General features: G+C 49.1%; 1 protein-coding gene across 4 annotated transcripts in view; it reads left to right on the top strand.

The window, feature by feature from the left end:
* Window positions 1–22,693, top strand: part of LOC309545762 (uncharacterized protein) — a 74,741-nt gene that overhangs the window by 41,094 nt on the left and 10,954 nt on the right. For 2 of the 4 annotated variants that reach the window (XM_082245115.1, XM_082245113.1), the window contains exons 5-9: window positions 2,043–2,458; window positions 8,045–8,078; window positions 10,142–10,596; window positions 11,722–11,776; window positions 14,545–14,981. In XM_082245115.1, coding sequence (XP_082101241.1) covers window positions 2,043–2,458; window positions 8,045–8,078; window positions 10,142–10,596; window positions 11,722–11,776; window positions 14,545–14,981 — 1,397 coding nt within the window. Of the gene's footprint in view, window positions 1–2,042; window positions 2,459–8,044; window positions 8,079–10,141; window positions 10,597–11,721; window positions 11,777–14,541; window positions 14,982–22,693 lie in introns of all 4 variants that reach the window. The other 2 variants (XM_082245114.1, XM_082245112.1) reach the window with 1 other exon arrangement.

Raw genomic sequence — 22,693 nt, 5'->3', positions numbered from 1 at the left:
TCAGTGGGAGGAATAGTGTCCCATCATTGGTATCAGTGGGAGGAATAGTGCCCCATCATTGGTATCTGTGGGAGGAATAGTGCCCCATCATTGGTATCTGTGGGAGGAATAGTGTCCCATCATTGGTATCAGTGGGAGGAATAGTGCCCCATCATTGGTATCTGTGGGAGGAATAGTGTCCCATCATTGGTATCAGTGGGAGGAATAGTGCCCCATCATTGGTATCTGTGGGAGTAATAGTGCCCCATCATTGGTATCTGTGGGAGGAATAGTGCCCCATCATTGGTATCTGTGGGAGGAATAGTGCCCATCATTGGTATCAGTGGGAGGAATAGTGTCCCATCATTGGTATCTGTGGGAGGAATAGTGCCCCATCATTGGTATCTGTGGGAGGAATAGTGCCCATCATTGGTATCAGTGGGAGGAATAGTGCCCCATCATTGGTGTCAGTGGGAGGAATAGTGCCCCATCATTGGTGTCAGTGGGAGGAATAGTGCCCCATCATTGGTATCAGTGGGAGGAATAGTACCCCATCATTGGTGTCAGGGGGAGGAATTGCGAATGGAGTGGCCCATGGTGGCAGTGGGGTTATGGTATGGGCAGGCGTACATTGTGGATGGAGTGGCCCATGGTGGCGGTGGGGTTGTGGTATGGGCAGGCGTACGTTGTGAATGGAGTGGCCCATGGTGGCGGTGGGGTTATGGTATGGGCAGGCGTATGTTGTGGATGGAGTGGCCCATGGTGGCGGTGGGGTTATGGTATGGGCAGGCGTACGTTGTGGATGGAGTGGCCCATGGTGGCGGTGGAGTTATGGTATGGGTAGGCGTACGTTGTGGATGGAGTGGCCCATGGTGGGGTTATGGTATGGGCAGGCGTATGTTGTGGATGGAGTGGCCCATGGTGGGGGTGGGGTTATGGTATGGGCAGGCGTACGTTGTGGATGGAGTGGCCCATGGTGGCGGTGGGGTTATGGTATGGGCAGGCGTATGTTGTGGATGGAGTGGCCCATGGTGAGGGTGGGGTTATGGTATGGGCAGGCGTACGTTGTGGATGGAGTGGCCCATGGTGGCGGTGGGGTTATGGTATGGGCAGGCGTATGTTATGGACAAGGAACACAGGTGCATTTTATTAATGGCATTTTGAATGCACAGAGATACCGTAATGAGATCCTGAGGCCCATTGTTGTGCCATTCATCCATGATCATCACCTCCTGTTACAGCATGATAATGCGCGGCTCCATGGTGCAAGGATCTGTACACAATTCCTGGAAGCTGAAAACATCCCAGTTCTTGCATGGCCAGCATACTCACCAGACATGTCTCCCATTGAGCAAGTTTGGGATGCTCTGGATCGGCGTATAGGACAGCGTGTTCCAGGTCCTGCCAATATCCAGCAACTTCGCACAGCCATTGAAGAGGAGTGGACCAACATTCCACAGGAACCAATCACCAACCTAATAAACTCTATGCCAAGGAGATGTGTTGCACTGCGTGAGGCGAATGGTGGTCACACCAGATACTGACCGGTTTTCGGACCCCCCCAATACAGTAAAACGGCACATTTTAGAGTGGCCTTTTATTGTGGGCAGCCTAAGGCACACCTGTGCAATAATCATGCTGTCCAATCAGCATCTTGCTATGACACACCTGTGCCGAGGGCTGTATTTATCTGCCTGGGAGGCACAGGTGGTTCATGCAGCCAGCCTGTTAAAATCAATGACGATGCATGGCTCTGAATGCATATGTCGGAACCGTGCATCCATCATTGACTTTAGCAGGCTGGATACTGGAGTGGTGATGGAACCAGTCACCCTGCTGGAGATAGAGCAGCCCCTGGACAGGAAGGTACATATACTGAGGCTCAGAAGGATCATTTATATGGAAGGTATGGCAAGAATGATGCCCCTAAAAGTTAAATTAAACATTATTGAAAGGAATTTGTTTGTGTAGCGGACTACTGATTATAGGTTTTATCCTGAGTGTGGATTTATATAATAAAAAATCTGCATTTATATTCCTTGCATTCTGTCTCTGACATGCAGGAGACTCCAGCGATCACGCGAAGAATCCTCAACCCAAGAGGTGTGTGACGAAGAAGCGACCGCGTAACACCAAAGCGGAGAAGGCCCACGCCTGTGCGGAGTGCGGGAAGATTTTTTACAACAAGCGGACGTTAAAAGCGCACCTGCGTGCTCACCTGGGCGAACGCTCGTACATCTGTAACGTGTGCGGGAAGTGTTTCCGCCGACACACCGCACTGCTCATCCACGAGCGGATTCACACGGGAGAGCGGCCGTACAAATGTCTGCAGTGTGGGAAGAGCTTTGTACAGCAGCAGCACCTGACCACCCACAAGAAAACCCACACCGGGGACAAACCATTTCCCTGTGACGTCTGCGGGAACAGCTATCGCTGGAGGTCTGAACTCGCCAAACACCAGAGGGTGCACCAGGACCAGGTACAACCTATGTATGTGTGTGTGACTGTCTAATGGAAGGCCCTTCTCTCTTCTCTGTACTAAACCATGGCTCAGGCCTCACAGGGTGCACTAGGGTCAGCTATGTCCCATATTTGTGTATGATTGTCTAATGAAAGGCCCTTCACTCTTCTCTGTACTAGACCATGGCTCAGGCCTCACAGGGTGCACTAGGGTCAGCTATGTCCCATATCTGTGTATGACTGTCTAATGAAAGGCCCTTCACTCTTCTCTGTATTAAACCATGGCTCAGGCCTCACAGGGTGCACTAGGATGACCTACGTCCCAAATCTGTGTATGACTGTCTAATGGAAGGCTCTTCACTCTTCTCTGTACTAAACCATGGCTCAGACCTCACAGGGTGCACTAGGGTCAGCTATGTCCCATATCTGTGTATGATTGTCTAATGGAAGGTCCTTCACTTATCTCTGTACTAAACCATGGCTCAGGCCTCACAGCGTGCACTAGGGTCAGCTATGTCCCATATCTGTGTGTGTCTGTCTAATGAAAGGCCTTTCACTCTTCTCTGTACTAAACCATGGCTCAGATCTCACAGGGGGCACTAGGATGACCAACGTCCAATATCTGTGTATGACTGTCTAATTAAAGGCCCTTCACTCTTCTCTGTACTCATTGGTAACCTTGTTCAGCAGATCCCCCCCAGCTCATTGGTAACCTTGTTCAGCAGATCCCCCCAGCTCATTGGTAACCTTGTTCAGCAGATCCCCCCAGCTCATTGGTAACCTTGTTCAGCAGATCCCCCCAGCTCATTGGTAACTTTGTTCAGCAGATCCCCCCAGCTCATTGGTAACTTTGTTCAGCAGATCCCCCCCAGCTCATTGGTAACCTTGTTCAGCAGATCCCCCAGCTCATTGGTAACCTTGTTCAGCAGATCCCCCAGCTCGTTGGTAACCTTGTTCAGCAGATCCCCCCAGCTCGTTGGTAACCTTGTTCAGCAGATCCCCCCAGTTCATTGGTACCCACGTTCAGCAGATCCCCCAGCTCATTGGTAACCTTGTTCAGCAGATCCCCCAGCTCGTTGGTAACCTTGTTCAGCAGATCCCCCCAGCTCATTGGTAACTTTGTTCAGCAGATCCCCCCAGCTCATTGGTAACTTTGTTCAGCAGATCCCCCCCAGCTCATTGGTAACCTTGTTCAGCAGATCCCCCAGCTCATTGGTAACCTTGTTCAGCAGATCCCCCAGCTCATTGGTAACCTTGTTCAGCAGATCCCCCAGCTCATTGGTAACCTTGTTCAGCAGATCCCCCAGCTCGTTGGTACCCACATTCAGCAGAGCCCCCAGCTCACTCACTGGACCCAACCAATCTTAACAACCTACGCCCTATTTCCCTGCTCCCCTTTTTATCCAAACTCCTTGAACGTCTGGTCTACAACCAACTGAGCCTTGCCGAGAATTGCCTTCTTGATCTACTTCAGTCTGGATTTCGGCCTCAACACTCCACTGAAACTGCTCTCCTAAAACTAACAAACGGCCAAAACCAATGGACGCTATTCTGTACTCCTCCTCCTGGACCTTTCTGCTGCCTTTGATGTGGTTGACCATCCCCTCCTCCTCAAAAAACTCCAGGCCTTTGGTCTCCATGACTGTACTCTTCATTGGTTCTCTTCCTACTTATCCAACCGCACCTTTAGCGTTACTTACAATTCTACTTCCTTCTCTCCTCTTCTCTTCTCTGTTGGGGTCCCCCAAGGCTCTGTTATTGGACCCCTCCTATTTTCAGTCTACACCTCCTCTCTGGGTCAGTTGATAGCCTCCCATGGCTTCCAATACCATCTCTACGCTGACGATACCCAAATCTACCTATCCACTCCTCAGCTCTCTCCCTCAGTCTCCTCACGTATCACTAATTTACTATCAGATATATCGGTCTGGATGTCACACCACTTCCTCAAACTCAATCTTTCCAAAACAGAACTTCTAATTTTTCCTTCCCCCCGATCTCTGTCAATATCGATGGCACAACTATCAAAGTTCTAGGTGTAGTCCTGGACTCTGAACTCTCCTTCAAGCCCCACATCCAATCGCTGTCTAAATTTTGCCGCCTCAACCTCCGAAACCTCTCCAAAATACGCCCCTTTCTAACCAATGAGGTGTGTCGGTAATGCTCAGGTGTTCCGTCCAATCCCGATGCAGATAGGACATGCAGAAGTTGCACCGTGCTGGTAACTGTGATTCCTGCAGGAAAAGGTGGAGGAGCTGAATATTAGAGACTCCTCTTCAACTCAGCTCATCTGTTACTACAGCAAATCAGTGTAAGCTTTGTTCTGATTGGCCGCTTTAGCGTAATGCATATTGATGGCGCTCCTCTGGGTGGCATAGTCTTGCATAAGCTTGCTTATGAAAGAGGGAAACAGGGACTTAAAACGTGTTGAACTCCCCCGTCAGGTACTAATAAATCACAACTATGTAAAACTTGATACATTTTATTAGATATAAGTTTATAAATCCTCCAATCAATGGATATATTAGATGGGATGTAAGAGCAATACACAGCATAAAAATCACATAGAATGAATTGCATAACCTATAGTGCAGCCCCCCTCACAGAGGAATAAAGATAGGGGAAGTTTAGGGGTACTGCCCAAGTGACCCATCAACCAAAAGAAACCAGATGGCCAGACTCAAAGGGACGGGACTCCCCCGACGCGTTTTGGCCTTATGGCTTTTTCAAGGGTATTTGCACATGGGTTACTACAAATATAAAATACATCGTCAGCTAGTTCTTAACAGATATATTCCACATACTAGATAGAATTTGATGTAAAAATATAATACACATAAAATGCGTAAATAATGTTGCATAAAGAAATTGAGGATCACTAAGGCAGATGAAGGGGTCAACTGAAGCCAGATCTAATGACCGAAGGAGGTCCCAGGACACAGAGGAGGACCTCACAGATGCCCAAAAACAAGGTGGAAGAAAGAGAGGAAAACATGTAGACTTTAGTCCCCTTTAGATGGAAATCATATAGCCTTCAATTGCTGAAATCATGGAAAGTAATAAATATTACTACCAGCCCAATTTTTTTATGTCCAAAATCCTATTATTAGGCCTCATCCCAACCGACACACAGTATCTCACAAAAGTAAGTACATCCCTCATATTTCTGTAAATATTGTATTCACTTTTCATGTGACAACACTGAAGAAATTACACTTTGCTACAATTTAAAGTAGTGAGTGTACAGCTTGTGTAACAGTGTAAATTTTCTGTCCCCTCAAAATAACTCAACACACAGCCATTAATGTCTAAACCGCTGGCAACAAAAGTGAGTACACCCCTAAAGTGACGAATGTCCAAGTTTGGCACAATTAGCCATTTTCCCTCCCTGGTGTCATGTGACTCGTTAGTGTTACAAGGTCTCAGGTGTGAATGGGGAGCAGGTGTGTTGCATTTGGTGTTATCGCTCTCACTCTCTCATACTGGTCACTGAAAGTTCAACATGGCACCTCATGGCAAAGAACTCTCTGAGGATCTGAAAAAAAAGAATTGTTGCTCTACATAAAGATGGCCTAGGCTATAAGAAGACTGCCAAGACCCTGAAACTGAGCTGCAGCACGGTGGCCAAGACCATACAGCGGTTTAACAGGACAGGTTCCACACAGGACAGGTTCCACTCAGAACAGGCCTCGCCATGGTCTACCAAAGAAGTTGAGTGCACGTGCTCAGCGTCATATCCACAGGTTGTCTTTGGGAAATAGACGTATGAGTGCTGCCAGCATTGCTGCAGAGGTTGAAGGGGTGGGGGGAGGGGTCAGCCTGTCAGTGCTCAGACCATACGCCGCACACTGCATCAAATTGGTCTGCATGACTGTCATCCCAGAAGGAAGCCTCTTCTAAAGATGATGCACAAGAAAGCCCCCAAACAGTTTGCTGAAGACAAGCAGACTAAGGACATGGATTACTGGAACCATCTCCTGTGGTCTGATGAGATCAAGATAAACGTATTTGGTTCAGATGGTGTCAGGCGTGTGTGGGGGCAACCAGGTGAGGAGTACAAAGACAAGTGTGTCTTGCCTACAGTCAGACATGGTGGTGGGAGTGTCATGGTCTGGGGCTGCATGAGTGCTGCCGGCACTGGGGAGCTACAGTTCATTGAGGGAACCATGAATGCCAACATGTACTGTGACATACTGAAGCAGAGCATGATCCCCCTCCCTTCAGAGACTGGGCCACAGGGCAGTATTCCAACATAACGACCCCAAACACATCTCCAAGACGACCACTGCCTTGCTAAAGAAGCTGAGGGTAAAGGTGATGGACTGGCCAAGCATGTCTCCAGACCTAAACCCTATTGAGCATCTGTGGGGCATCCTCAAACAGAAGGTGGAGGAGCGCAAGGTCTCTAACATCCACCAGCTCTGTGATGTCATCATGGAGGAGGGGAAGAGGACTCCAGTGGCAACCTGTGAAGCTCTGGTGAACTCCATGCCCAAGAGAGTTAAGGCAGTGCTGGAAAATAATGGCGGGCACACAAAATATTGACACTTTGGGCCCCAATTTGGACATTTCCACTTAGGGGTGTACTCACTTTTGTTGCCAGCGGTTTAGACATTAATGGCTGTGTGTTGAGTTATTTTGAGGGGACAGCAAATTTACACTGTTATACAAGCTGTACACTCCAGTGGTGTATTTAGGTTTTGTGCTGCCCTAGGCCTGACTAAGTTTGTTCACCCCCTAATTTAAATATGACCCACCCCTCATCTGTACCACAACCCACCCACCACAGTCTATCTGTGCCCATCAGCATAGCCTTATCAGTTCCCATACGTTCAGCCTCATCAGTGCCGCCTCATTACTGCCCATCAGTGCAGCATCATCAGTGGCCATCAGTACAGCCCCATCAGTGGCCACCAGTGTAGCCTATCGGGGCCCATTAGCGCAGCCTATCATACCGGCAGGTAGCAGTGTGACTGCTTTATGGGGGTGCCAGACTGATTTGCCTCCTGGACCCTTCCCTCTGGCCCAATTCGCCCCATAATACTGGCACTAAACTAAAAGTGTTGTGCAAGCCGGCGGGGACCCTTTTCTTGTGGGAGCTGGGAGGAGGCTGTTTTTTTTTTTATTGCGTTGTGCAGCTTTTTTGCTGCCCCCCTGCAAAGTGCCGCCCTAGGCCAAGATACAGCACTGGTACACTCACTAATTTACATTGTAGCAAAGTGTCATTTCTTCAGTGTTGTCACATGAAAAGATAGAATAAAATATTTACAAAGATGTGAGGGGTGTACTTACTTTTGTGAGATACTGTACCTAGTCTCTAGATCAAATACCGATAAGAATCTCCTCTTCATACGCTTGCTTCCATGATTCTACTGGCCTTTTTTCATGTCCTGCTTCTAACCCACCACTAAAATGTTCTCATTTTCTCTCACAGCAGCCTGTAGAAAGTTGTGTCTGGGTAAATGAGATCCTGTGTTATAAACGCACATCTAGATGCATAGAGCGCCGCGCTGTTGTGTACAAATTGCTGCGGCTGGTACGGAGCTGTGTGACGAGGGGGCCTACTCCGCCTGTCAGAGTAACTTGTTCTTTTCATCTGTTCTAGAACTCCGCAAAAGCTTCTGAGGACGGGCAGAAAGGTGAGAGACTGTCTGCGTTTTCATGGGGATATTTCTGAAGGGGGGTGATTTGGGAGGAAGGGGGGCTTCCGTCTCTGAGGCCTGGTGTTCTATCAGAATGGGGGTGATTAGGGAAGAAGGGGGGCTTCCGACTCTGAGGCCTGGTGTTCTATCAGAATGGGTGTGATTGGGGAGGAAGGGGGGCTTCCGACTTTAAAGCCTGGTGTTCTATCAGAATGGGGGTGATTGGGGAGGAAGGGGGGCTTCCCGACTTTGAGGCCTGGTGTTCTATCAGAATGGGGGTGATTAGGGAAGAAGGGGGGCTTCCGACTCTGAGGCCCCGTGTTCTATCAGAATGGGGGTGATTGGGGAGGAAGGGGGGCATCTGACTCTGAGGCCCGGTGTTCTATCAGAACGCGGGTGATTGGGGAGGAAGGGGGGCTTCCGACTCTGAGGCCCGGTGTTCTATCAGAATGGGAGTGATTGGGGAGGAAGGGGGGCATCCGACTCAGAGGCCTGGTGTTCTATCAGAATGGGAGTGATTGGGGAGGAAGGGGGGCATCCGACTCAGAGGCCTGGTGTTCTATCAGAATGGGAGTGATTGGGGAGGAAGGGGGGCATCCGACTCAGAGGCCTGGTGTTCTATCAGAATGGGGGTGATAGGGGAGGAAGGGGGGCATCCGACTCTGAGGCCTGGTGTTCTATCAGAATACCTCTTCCTATCAGATTCTGCAACAGGAAGTGATGTACCGACTAGTGATCGACTGATATTGTTTTTTTAATGCCGATATCGATATTTTGGTCATCAGATATCGGTATCGGCCGATATCTGCTGATATTTTCGGACATGTAAAAAAATTTTTTTTTCTAAAGATACTCCTTGTGGAGGGATCTGGGGGTCTAAAAGACCCCAAACCCCTCCTCGGCACTGAAAAGCATTCAAAATGCCAAGTTTGGCTGTTTTGAATGCTGTCAGTTATTTTAATTCGGCGCCAAGTACCCGGAAGTCATGTAATGACATCACTTCCGTTTTTTTTTTACATGGAGACTGGCACATGCGCACTTGCGGAAGGGATACCATCTTTCACGGGGACACATCTTCATGCTGCAGCGGTTCTTCTCTTCGGCGGCGGTGGAGGTAGGATGCCTGGGTCTACCGGTGGAATGGGAGACAATGCGCCGCTGCTGTGTATCAGCCAATCAGGAAGAAGAGTCTCGGATGGCTGAGACAGTCGTGGACATCGCTGGATAGAGAGGGGGCTCAGCTAAGTATTGGGGGGCTGAGGGGGGCTGCTGCACACAGAAGGTTTTTTATTTTAATGCATAAAATGTATTAAGATAAAAAAAAACGTTCTGACTTTACAACCCCTTGAAGTATTGGGAGCTGAGAGAGCAAAGGGAAGGGAAATACTGTATATTGGGGATCTCCAAACTACAGCCCTCCAGCTGTTGTGGAACTACACATCCCATGAGGCATTGTAAAACTCCGACATTCACAGACATGACTAGGCATGATGGGAATTGTAGTTCTTAAACAACTATAGGGCTGTAGTTTGGAGACCCCTGGTGTATATGATGGTGGTAGAGCTGCCATTAAACTCTTCACGCCAGCCGAATGTACATATGCGGTCCCTTGGCGCGTGGGCCTTCAGCTTCATATATGCGGCCCTGGGTAAACCATTTACCGCTCTGAATGCACGCTCCCTGCGCGCTCCTAGCACGGTAGTCGGCGGTTACCGGTGAGCTCCCAATGCATACTAGAAATTGGGAGCTTTCCGATCATGTGACTGCCAATCACAGCGGTCACATGACCCGAATTCCCGCCCGAACGTCTGCCTCCTGCCGTTTAGATGCCTTAAAGGGCCGGAGGCAGCACATGGAAGGGATTAGGAGCATACATTTAGGCAGACCATATTTGTGGGTTGCACAATTCTCCACAGATCTGGCAATCTGCACACGCTGGCCATGGAAAATCTGCATTAACTTGAATTCCTGAACTTAGGTCTGATTGGCTGCACTGTTCTTAATATCTGTTCCTCAGCACCGATTCCACAGCCAATCATCCGCTCTCTTCTTTTTCCCAGATGTCGCAGTAAAGAGGCGCTTCAAGCGCGAAGGTCAAGGCACGCTGGGCACCCTAGAGAGAGGCAAGGCTCTAGGCAAGCGGGCCAGGCTGCTGTTGCGGCAGCGGGCGCAGAAAACGGAGCGCAGCTATTCCTGTCCGGAGTGCGGTAAGAATTTCCTGAATAAGAGGACGCTGCGCACCCACCAACGGGTGCACACAGACGAGCGTTCCTACATCTGTAACGTCTGCGGGAAGAGTTTCCGGAGGCACACCTCGCTGCTCATCCACGAACGCATTCACACGGGGGAACGGCCGTACCAGTGCGCCCAGTGCGGGAAGAACTTCGTACAGCGCCAGCACCTCACCACACACCTGAAGACCCACACCGGAGAAAAGCCTTTTCAGTGTGCGCAGTGCGGGAAGGGATTCCGCTGGCGCTCAGAGCTCCTGAAACATCAAAAGGTGCATGAAGAGGTGAGTTCCAACCCGTCCTAGCTCTGTACTGCCCAGTCTGAACAATGAGGGCCATGTGAAGGATGAGGAAGATTTGTATCCTTTATGAATAATTATCAGATCACCTTTCTTTTGTATCACTGACCCAGAACAGATATTCAGCTCCAGAGTTCTGAATGTGTTGGCTTAACCACCTCTGGACCGGGCCTTTTTCTGACATTTGTTGTTTACAAGTTAAAATCAGTTCTTTTTGCTATAAAATTACTTAGAACCCCCAAACATTATATACATTGTTATAGCAGAGACCCTAGAGAATAAAATGGAGATCATTACAATTTTATTTATCACACCGTATTTGTGCAGCGGTCTTACAAACGCAATTTTTTTTGAAAAAATACACTTTTGTGAATTAAAAAAAAATAAGAAAACAGTAGTTAGCCCAATTTTGTTAATGTTACGCCGAGTAAATAGATACCCAACATGTCATGCTTCAAATTTGCGCACGCTCGTGTAATCGCGACAAACATTGGTACTTAAAAATTCCCATAGGCGACACTTGAAAAATTTCTACAGGTTACCATCTTAGAGTTACAGAGGAGGTCTGGGGCTCACATTATTTCTCTGGCTCTAACGATCGCAGCGATACCTCACATGTGTGGTTTGAATACAGTTTTCATATGTGGGCGGGACTTGCGTATGCGTTCGCTTCTCCGCACAAGCTAACGGGGACGGTGGCGCTTTACATTTTTTTTTTTCCTCTTTTGTATTTTTATCTTTTATTTTTTATTTTTATACTGTCCTTTTTAAAAAAGTTTTCACGTTTTTGGAGTGTGATACATTACATTAGCATATTGGACAAAGAGCAGTGCCGACACACATTCTCTTTACAGGTATTATGGCAGCTATCTGCTGCCATAACCCTGGTATTTAATGTCAAAGTAGCAACGTAAATACACAGTGGTTGGCCGTCCGGAAGAAGTTAACTTGTGGTGTGTATAGAGTTCTGCTTATAGCGTTACAGCCAGAAAACTAGCATTGTTTAGGAGGAGGTCTGTTTCGGCAGCCAAGGTATTAATGTCCTGCATAGTCAATGTGCAAAGCCATAAGAAGGATGGTAATGAGTGATGTTTTGTCTCCCCCTCCCAGTCTCTGTTGTCCAAGACGGATGCCGGCTGTAAGACGGAGAAGGAGAATTTCTTTGGTGAGTTTCTTGGCCTGTTATCTAATTGTCAGAGGAAGTTCTGTCTGTGTCCCCCTCTGCACACTTTTGTAAAGGGTTGGGGACAACTTGTACTTAAATCAGTTTTACTTTTGCACCATCCTTTTGAATCACTCTGTATATTTGCTCAAATGAGATACCAAAATGATCAGTTTATTGAGCGGTTGTATCCATACATGTGTGACCATCATTACTGATCTGTGCAACTGTGTGTCCAGGTGCCCCCCCCCCCGGCAACCTCCATCCTCCGCTTTTTAGATCATGTCTAAGCATCATTTATTGCACATTTATGTAGCAGTGGCAGTTAGCAGCCCTATATATATATATATATATATATATATATATATATATATATATATATATATATATATATATATATATATATACATTTACATCAGTCCCTGCCCTCAAGAATCTTACAGTCTTAAGTCCCTATCACATAGATACAGTGGGTATAAAAAGTCTACACACCCCTGGAAAAAAAATGTCAGGTTTCTGTGATGTGAAAAAAAGATAAATAATTTCAAAACTTTTTCCGCCTTTAATGTAACCTATAAACTGTACAACTCGGTTGAAAAACAAACACCCCCTTTTGTGTCTAATATCATTCTCTTTGTACTGCCTTTGAGGCACAGGTCCCACCCCTTTGTGTCTAATAATATCCTCTTTGTACTGTGTTTGAGACACAGGTCCCACCCCTTTGTGTCTAATAATATCCTCTTTGTACTGCCTTTGAGACACAGGTCCCACCCCTTTTGTGTCCAATATCATCCTCTTTGTACTGCCTTTGAGACACAGGTCCCACCCCTTTTGTGTCCAATATCATCCTCTTTGTACTGCCTTTGAGACACAGGTCCCACCCCTTTGTGTCTAATAATATCCTCTTTGTACTGCCTTTGGGACACAGGTCCCACCCCTTTGTGTCTAATAATATCCTCTTTGTACTGCCTTTGAGACACAGGTCCCACCCCTTTGTGTCTAATAATATCCTCTTTGTACTGCCTTTGAGACACAGGTCCCACCCCTTTGTGTCTAATAATATCCTCTTTGTACTGCCTTTGAGACACAGGTCCCATCCCTTTGTGTCTAATAATATCCTCTTTGTACTGCCTATGGGACACAGGTCCCACCCCTTTTGTGTCTAATATCGTCTTTGTACTGCCTTTGGGACACAGGTCCCACCCCTTTGTGTCTAATAATATCCTCTTTGTACTGTCTTTGGGACACAGGTCCCACCCCTTTTGTGTCTAATATCGTCTTTGTACTGCCTTTGGGACACAGGTCCCACCCCTTTGTGTCTAATAATATCCTCTTTGTACTGCCTTTGGGACACAGGTCCCACCCCTTTTGTGTCCAATATCATCCTCTTGATACTACCTTTGGGACACACGTCCCACCCCTTTTGTGTCTTAATATCCTCTTTGTACTGCCTTATGGGAAACAGGTCCCACCCCTTTGTGTCTAATAATATCCTCTTTGTACTGCCTTTGAGACACAGGTCCCACCCCTTTGTGTCTAATAATATCCTCTTTGTACTGCCTTTGAGACACAGGTCCCACCCCTTTGTGTCTAATAATATCCTCTTTGTACTGCCTTATGGGAAACAGGTCCCATCCCTTTGTGTCTAATAATATCCTCTTTGTACTGTCTTTGGGACACAGGTTACACTCTTTTTGTGTATAAAATCATGCTCTTTGTACTGTCTTTGAGACACAGCTCCCACCCCTTTTGTGTCTAATATCATGCTCTTGGTACTGCCTTTGGGACACAGGTCCCACCCCTTTTGTGTCTAATATTATTGTAGCGGAGCTCCATTACCCAGCCTAGATATCTCCACTGTATAATCCTTGAAGCTGAGGAAGTACTAACATATCCAAGGCAGAATCTCCCCCCCCAGTAACTGGACGACACACAGTTCTGGGAGTCAACAACAACTTTTATTCAGCCACAGCTGGCTTTTATATGATTCCCTATGCAAGGGGTTTCTTAAATCATTTTCCAGGCGCATTTTCCGTTGGACCTAAGAGGGGACAAGTAAACATTTCACAGATGACTCCTCTGTGCCTGAGAGATAATCACGTAAGAACAACCAACACAAACAGTATTCTACTTTCCCAACAGCTACTAATAGGTAACAGTGATTCAATCAACCTGAGCCAATTAACTAGCAGACTTGCCGTCATCGAGCCCCTGAAGTACAATACACATTATTATAAGTGTAAACACATCCCCACAGTAGACGATAGGTGAGTAAATCAGCATAATGACACAGGGCGGGGTAAACTACATTCCGTAACATGACACACAGGTATATTCAACTTTCCAACAGTAGACAGTCTATAGGAAGGGCTGCTGGAGAAATCCCGCCTCCCCGCTAGCAACTAATCCACATACACGTATACATCCCATAATAGGTTGATCCCAAGGCAGACAAACAATAGAACAATGGGATACAGGCACTTAACAACAACAAACCCCACATATAGTGTCTGTCCTTCATTCCCAGTGACGGTGACTACAGTCACAATTATCCTTTTGGTACTGGTTTTGACTTTGGCATACTGGGAATAGGAGGGGGTGGTAGAATTGTATCGTTTTCGATTGTATAAGTTCTCCTGTAGGGAGCTGTATAACCCAATGATCTCTAAATTCCTATGTCTGTTAATGAACTTTAATTTAGAGTAAATGCAAAAATCCCAAAAAAATGTTGGCTCATTGCTGACTAATGGAGTGATATTTTGTGTCAGCAGAGGACGATTGGAAAGCAATCAATGGTGGTCAGAGCACACATCAGGATACCAACGGGGTTGTGAATGCGACAGATAAGAACCCGAGTGGCGGCCCTGAGCGCTTGTTCCCATGTACTCAGTGTGAGAAGACCTTCCTCCACAGTCAGGACCTGGTGAGACATCAGCGTACCCACCTCGGAGAGCGGCCCTACGTGTGCAACCAGTGCGGCAAGTGCTTCCGGCGCAACACCTCTCTTCTCATCCACGAACGCATTCACACTGGGGAACGTCCGTACCAGTGCGCCCAGTGCGGAAAGAGCTTTGTACAGCGCCAGCACCTCACCACCCACCTGAAGACCCACACCGGGGAGAAGCCCTTTCCGTGTACGCTCTGCGGGAAGAGCTATCGCTGGAGGTCCGAGCTGCTCAAACACCAGAGGGTGCACAGTGCTGGAGAGGTAAGGGTCTAAACTCTTGGTTATGTTACATGTGGCTATCTGTATAATGCCCCTCCCCCTCAATGATTGCAGCCTCCTGTGCCAGCACACTTCCACATAGCACCCGCTAGTTACATCTTTCCGGCTTTTTCCTAAAAGCGACCCCATTTTTTATGAAAGGATAAAAGGTCATCTTTAAAATTTAATAAATAAATGCACATTTCTCTTTCATTCATTGATGGACACAGCTCCTGATATCCATAACTATTGGGTTATGCTGCCCCCTACAGGAGTAGGACACTAGGCAGAAAATAATTCTGGCTACACCAATGGGCAGTCCCAGGGGGTATACTCCCTTTCTCTTCTATGGCTACTTGTTTTTTTTTTTATTCCTAGTCAGGAGTAAGGACCTAGTTCCTTGTTGGGATCTCTGGTCCTGGCAATTTTTTCTTTTTAGATAGAAATTATTTTCTCCTGGATTTTTCCTGTGAGATCTACAATCAACTGCTGGACTGGGCGACGGCCTGGATAATCTAGATCCAGTGGTCACCTCAGTCTGGTCAGCGAGAACGCGCGCAAACCTCAGCTCCGTGCTAGGTTTGCCGTGACATAGCCCCACTGGACGGGGGCTGGCCTGCGATCACGGGAGTGGTCCCTTCACCTAGAGGTGTTTCATCAGCTGTGTCTCCGGTGGGGCACCCCCGAGGAGGATCTGTTGGTCTCGGCTCAACAGAAAGGTGTAGAGGATTGTGGCTTGGTCAAGGGATCCTCTGCTGGTCGCCACAGACATGCCGGTTGCCCCATGAGTTCAGTATCGTCTGATTTATGCCTTCCCTCCTCTCAAGCTTCTGCCAAGACTTCTACGCCGGATCGAGGCAGAAGAGATTCCTGTCATCTTAGTGGCTCCGGACTGGGCTTGGTACGCCAGTCTGGTGCAGCTGGTCACCAACGTTCCTTGGCAGCTTCCTCTCAGGGAGGAACTGCTGTCCCAAGGACCAATCTTCCATCCTGCTTTACAGTCGCTGGCTTTGACGGCTTGGCTGTTGAACGCCATGTCCTGAAGGATAGGGGTTTATTTGAGTCAGTGATTCCCACACTGTTAAAAGATAGGAAATCTACTTCTAGGAAGATCTACCATTGTACGGGTAAGACGTACATTGCATGGTGTAAGTCTCTTGGGGTTCTTCCTCTGTCCTTTTCAGTGGCTTGAATCTTGACCTTCCTTCAACGGGGGGGTTGAACAGAAATTGGCCTTGATTACCATCAGGTGTCGGCTTTGGCGGTCGTCTTCCAACAACCTTTGGCCACACACTCCCTGATGCGTACCTTTCTTCAGGGTGTCTGACATTTGGTTCCTCCAGTGCAGGCTCCGTTGCCACCTTGGGATCCTGATTTGATGCTTTTCAGCTCTACAGAAGCCTCTCTTTGAAAATATTCAGGAGATTCCCCTGCTTACTCTGTCCCAGAAGGTGGCCTTTTTAGTGGCTATCACATCTGCGCGTAGGGTGTTGGAACTGGTGGCGTTATCCTGTGGTGATTCACAGGGGTAAGGTGGTTCTTCGCCCCTGTCTGTCGTTCCTTCCAAAGGTTGTCTCTGGTTTTCATTTGAATGAAGACATTGTGTTGCCTTCCCTGTGTCCCAGGCCTAAACATCTGAAGGAAATTGCCTTGCATGCCTTTGATGTGGTCCGGGCAATTAGGGTGTACCTGGCAGCTACGGAGTCTTTTAGGAAGACAGAGTCTAACTTTTTGCTCAAGGATGGACCTTGAAAAGGGTTGTCTGCTTCCTCTGCGACCATTTCCAGATGGATCAGACAGACGGTGATTCAGGCCTATTCCATCAAGGGTCAGGTTCCTCCTTTCCCTGTCAAGGCGTACTCTACTCGGGGCGCTTAGTGCCTCCTGGGCCTTCTGTCATCAGGCGTCAGTGAGGCAGGCTTGCAAGGCGGCCACATGGTTGTCGGTGCACACTTTTACAAAGTTCTAAAAAGTGGATGTGTTGGCATCTGCGGATGCTTCTTTTGGCCGCAAGGTTTTGCAGGCTGCTGTTTAGGAGGACCTGATCCTCTTTGAGGGTGTATTGTTTTTTTTTTTTTTTTTTCAGGTGGGCTCCAGTTGTTTTTGGTTGAGCTCCCGTTTACCTGGTTGGCTACTGTTTAGCCTTGGGAATTTTTTTTATTGTTCCCACCCCTCATGTTTAACCACTTTACCACCGGAGGATTTTGCTGTCTTCCGTCCAGGCCACTTTTTGCGATTCGGCGCTGTGCGACTTCAACTGACAATTGCGCGGTCGTGCGACGCCGTACCCAAACTAAATTTACGTCCTTTTTTTCCCACAAACAGAGCTTTCTTTTGGTGGTATTTGATCACCTGTGCGATTTTTACTTTTTGCGCTATAAACAAAAAAAGAGCGTTTATTTTGAAAAAATAACAATATTTTTAACATTTTTTTATATGAAATTCCCCCCAAACCAATGTAAAAACCAATTTTTTTAAAAATTTTTGGCCAATTTGTTTTCTGCTACCTATGTTTGGTAAAAAAAATCGCAATAAGCGTATTTTGATTGGTTTGCACAAAAGTTATTGCGTTTACTAACAAAGGGAAAGATTTCTGTCATTTTTGGTGTCTTTTTTAACGCGTAATGGCGGCGATCTGCGATTTTTTTTTTTTTTTGCGGGACTGCGACATTGCGGCGGACAGATCGGACCCTTGACTGACATTTTTGACACTTTTGGGGGTACCAGTGACATTACTGCAGTAATCAGTGCTATATATATGCACTGTTACTCTAAAAATGACACTGGCAGGGAAGGGGTTAATTTTATTGGAGAGGGAGGGGTTAATGTATGCCTGGTGCTTACTGACGTGTGGGGGGGGGGGGGGGGGACTGAGTGAGTTATGGACAGATCGGATGTCCAGCTATGCTGAACACTCCGATCTGTCACTCCCTGTCACTATGGAGATCCGCCCGCTGTGTTTACACACAGCGGGCGGATCTCCAGACTCGATCCCCGACGATCGGGTAAGAGCAGCGGCGATCGCCGCTGCTCCTCCTCTGGCCCGACTCCTGCTGTGAATGAAAACAGCGGGAGCGAGCCTCCGGCGGCGTGCAAGCGCCGCCCAGAAGGGGGAGTGTCTGACGACGTAGTACTACGTCGTCAGACGATAATGAGCCACTCTGCCGCAGTAATATTACTGTGAGCAGTCGTAAAGTGGTTAACACTGCTTTGGGACATCCCAATGGTTATGAATATCAGGATCTGTGTCCGTCAATGAAAGACAGAGAAAATGGGATTTTTGACTTATCGTAAAATCCATTTCTCTGATGTTCATTGAAGGACACAGCAACCACCCCTCTGTGGAGTTATAATTCTTCTGACACTGCTTGTAACAAAACTGGGTGGCTATAGCAGAGAGAGGGAGTATATACCTCCTGGGACTACCCATGGGTGTAGCCAGAATTTTTTTCTGCCTAGGGTCCTACTCCTGTAGGGGGCAGCATAGCCCAATGGTTATGAAGATCAGGAGCTGTGTCCATCAATGAACATCAGAGAAATGGATTTTACGGTAAGTCAAAAATCCCATTTTTTTCTGCAGGTAAAAAATTGTGTATTTACAAGAAGAATCAATGATGATCCACCACAGCGCTCAACAGCACCGCAGTAGTTCATTGAGAATGACAAGCAGACTGCCGCAAAGGGACGTCGGTACTTGTAGGTCATTCATTCCCAGAACTCTGTGAAAGAATGACCCGGCGGTGTGGGTGGAGCCCCGCACGGCCACGCTCTTTCCAAAAAGTGACAGCTGGTACGGGGAACTTATCCCCCATACTGCTGTCACAGGAAGAAAGGGGAGCGGCTGCAGCATTGGGAACATGTTACATGTTCCACCCTAAGGCCACATGCACACGGGGCGTTAGAAAAAAACATGCTGCAAAGTTAGTTCTGACGCCGGAAAAAGCAGCTGTAAAAACGTGCTTTCAGTAGCTTTTTCCATTAGCGTTATTGCACGTTTTGCCACGTCGCTTTTAGCAGCGTTTTTTTCTGCCTCCATTCAAAATCAATGGTTCCCTATGGGAGCCTATTGATTTGAATGGAAGTCACACCGCAAGTCGGATCAGGATGATCCGACTTGCGGCGCTCTGTGAGAATCTTGAGGGGTAACTCCACGCCAAAATGGGGAAAAAACGGCGTGGGGGTCCCCCCAGGTTCCAAACCAGGCTCTTCGGGTCTGGTATGGAATTTGAGGGTAGCCCCACGCCGAAAAAACGGTGTGGGGTCCCCCCCAAGATCCATACCAGACCCTTATCCGAGCATGCAGGCCAGGAAAGGGGAGGGGACGAGCGAGCGGCCCCACCCCCCCTGGACCACACCAGGCCACATGCCCTCAACATGGGGGGGTGTTGGTGCTTTGGGGCGGGGGGGAGGGCTCTGCACCCCCACCCCAAAGCACCCTGCCCCCATGTTGATGAGGACAAGGGCATCATCCCCACAACCCTGGCCGGTAGTTGTGGGGGTCTGCGGGCAGGGGGCTTATCTGTATCTGGAAGCCCCCTTGAACAAGGGAGCCCCCCAGATCCCGGACCCCCTCCCTATGTGAATGGGTATGGGGTACACTGTACCCCTACCCATTCACCCCATAAAAGGCAGTGTATGTGAATAAAGACAGGAGACGTTTTGGAAAGTTTAAAATCTTCATCCGGTCTTCTCCACTGCGGTCTTCTCCGCTCTTCTGCTGTCCAATCTTCTGCTCTTCTGCTGTCCAATCTTCTGCTCTTCTGCTGTCCAATCTTCTGCTCTTCTGCTGTCCAATCTTCTGCTGTCCAATCTTCTGCTCTTCTGCTGTCCAATCTTCTGCTGTCCAATCTTCTGCTCTTCTGCTGTCCAATCTTCTGCTCTTTTGCTGTCTGCTCTTCTGCCCTTGGCTCTTCTTCTTCCTCTGGTCCTCCTCAGAGGATGTCTCCGGTGATTATGCTGGTCTCCGGTCTCTGCAGCTTATTATATAGCCATTAGGGGTGTGGCCGCCTGCTGACGTCATCGGGAGATCCCGCCCCCTTATGTCACAGATTATCGTTATTTACATACACTGCCTTTTATGGGGTGAATGGGTAGGGGTACAGTGTACCCCATACCCATTCACATAGGGAGGGGGTCCAGGATCTTGGGGGCCCCCTTGTTAAAGGGGGCTTCCAGATTCCGATGAGCCCCCTGCCCGCAGACCCCCACAACCACCGGCCAGGGTTGTGGGGATGAGGCACCAACACCCCCTCATGTTGAGGGCATGTGGCCTGGTGTTATCCGGGGGGGGTGGGGCGGCTCACTCGTCCCCTCCCCTTTCCTGGCCTGCCGGGCTGCTTGCTCGGATAAGGGACTGGTATGGATTTTGGGGGGGACCCCACGCAGTTTTTTCGGCGTGGGGCTACCCTCAAATTCCATACCTGACCCGAAGGTCCTGGTTTGGAACCTGGGGGGACCCCCACGCCGTTTTTCCCCATTTTGGCGTGGAGTTCCCCCTCAAGATTCTCAGCGCAAGTCGCATCATCTTGATCCGACTTGCGGTGCGACTTCCATTCAAATCAATAGGCTCCCATAGGGAACCATTGATTTTGAATGGAACAAAAAACGTATAACGTGGCTTAACGCACGTTAAGCAACGTTATCGCAACGTTATTCAGCCTTTAGCAGCGTCAGACGTTTTTACAGCTGTAACGCTGGTCCTCAGAACGCGCAGGTCATGGGTTCTTGTTGCAGCTTAAAAACGCCTAGGCCACTTACAGCTCAAAAACGTCTGTGTGTGCATGAGGCCATAGAATAACATGGAGGTGCGTTTTTAGGCTGCAAAAAGAAAACGCCTGACGCTACTTACAGCGGCGTTAAAAACGCCCCGTGTGCATGGGGCCTAAAATTTGTGGAATATTTTCCCAAAGGTTAACTTAACTTTAAACCACTTCAGCTCTGGAAGATTTACCCCCCTTCATGACCAGGCCATGTTTAGCAATACGGCACTGCGTTACTTTAACTAGTTGACGCCCGCAATATAGCCGAATGACGGCTACAGTGTGGACCTAAATTGCCGGGAGGGCGTACATTGACGTCCTCTCAGCAATGAGCGGCCTGCGCGCTGCCTGCGGAGCGCGCCCGGCTCGTTCTGTGATCGGCGAGTCCATAAGACTTGCCTGATCACAGATCGGAGTAAGGGGGTGATCCCGCCCCCTTACACGTGATCAGCTGTCAGCCAATGACAGCTGATCATGTAAAGTAAACAGGCCGGCTGCTGTCAGAGGGACATCCCGAAGAGGAGAGGGATTTTTTGTGCCACCTACCAGTGCCATCTGCCAGTGCCCACTAGTGCCACTTACTAGTGCCACCTATCAGTGCCCCATCAGAAGTGTCACCTACCAGTGCCTATCATTGCCCATCAGTGCCACCTATTTGTGCCCATGAGTGCCGCCTATTAGTGCCCTTCACGCCACCTATCAGTGCCCTTCAGTGAAGCCCATCAGTGCCCATTGGTGCCACCCATCAGTGCTGCCTTATCGGTGCCATCTTATCGGTGTCCACCAGTGCAGCCTATCGGTGTCCACCAGTGCAGCCTATCGGTGTCCACCAGTGCAGCCTATCGGTGTCCACCAGTGCAGCCTATCGGTGTCCACCAGTGCAGCCTATCGGTGTCCACCAGTGCAGCCTATCGGTGTCCACCAGTGCAGCCTATCGGTGTCCACCAGTGCAGCCTATCGGTGTCCACCAGTGCAGCCTATCGGTGTCCACCAGTGCAGCCTATCGGTGTCCACCAGTGCAGCCTATCGGTGTCCACCAGTGCAGCCTATCGGTGTCCACCAGTGCAGCCTATCGGTGTCCACCAGTGCAGCCTATCGGTGTCCACCAGTGCAGCCTATCGGTGTCCACCAGTGCAGCCTATCGGTGTCCACCAGTGCAGCCTATCGGTGTCCACCAGTGCAGCCTATCGGTGTCCACCAGTGCAGCCTATCGGTGTCCACCAGTGCAGCCTATCGGTGTCCACCAGTGCAGCCTATCGGTGTCCACCAGTGCAGCCTATCGGTGTCCACCAGTGCAGCCTATCGGTGTCCACCAGTGCAGCCTATCGGTGTCCACCAGTGCAGCCTATCGGTGTCCACCAGTGCAGCCTATCGGTGTCCACCAGTGCAGCCTATCGGTGTCCACCAGTGCAGCCTATCGGTGTCCACCAGTGCAGCCTATCGGTGTCCACCAGTGCAGCCTATCGGTGTCCACCAGTGCAGCCTATCGGTGTCCACCAGTGCAGCCTATCGGTGTCCACCAGTGCAGCCTATCGGTGTCCACCAGTGCAGCCTATCGGTGTCCACCAGTGCAGCCTATCGGTGTCCACCAGTGCAGCCTATCGGTGTCCACCAGTGCAGCCTATCGGTGTCCACCAGTGCAGCCTATCGGTGTCCACCAGTGCAGCCTATCGGTGTCCACCAGTGCAGCCTATCGGTGTCCACCAGTGCAGCCTATCGGTGTCCACCAGTGCAGCCTATCGGTGTCCACCAGTGCAGCCTATCGGTGTCCACCAGTGCAGCCTATCGGTGTCCACCAGTGCAGCCTATCGGTGTCCACCAGTGCAGCCTATCGGTGTCCACCAGTGCAGCCTATCGGTGTCCACCAGTGCAGCCTATCGGTGTCCACCAGTGCAGCCTATCGGTGTCCACCAGTGCAGCCTATCGGTGTCCACCAGTGCAGCCTATCGGTGTCCA

The sequence above is a fragment of the Pelophylax lessonae genome, assembly GCF_965119305.1.
Source record: "Pelophylax lessonae genome assembly, chromosome: 2".
Lineage (NCBI taxonomy): Eukaryota > Metazoa > Chordata > Amphibia > Anura > Ranidae > Pelophylax > Pelophylax lessonae.
The sequence above is the reverse complement of the archived record's forward strand: the minus strand, read 5'-3'. Positions and strand labels throughout refer to the sequence as shown.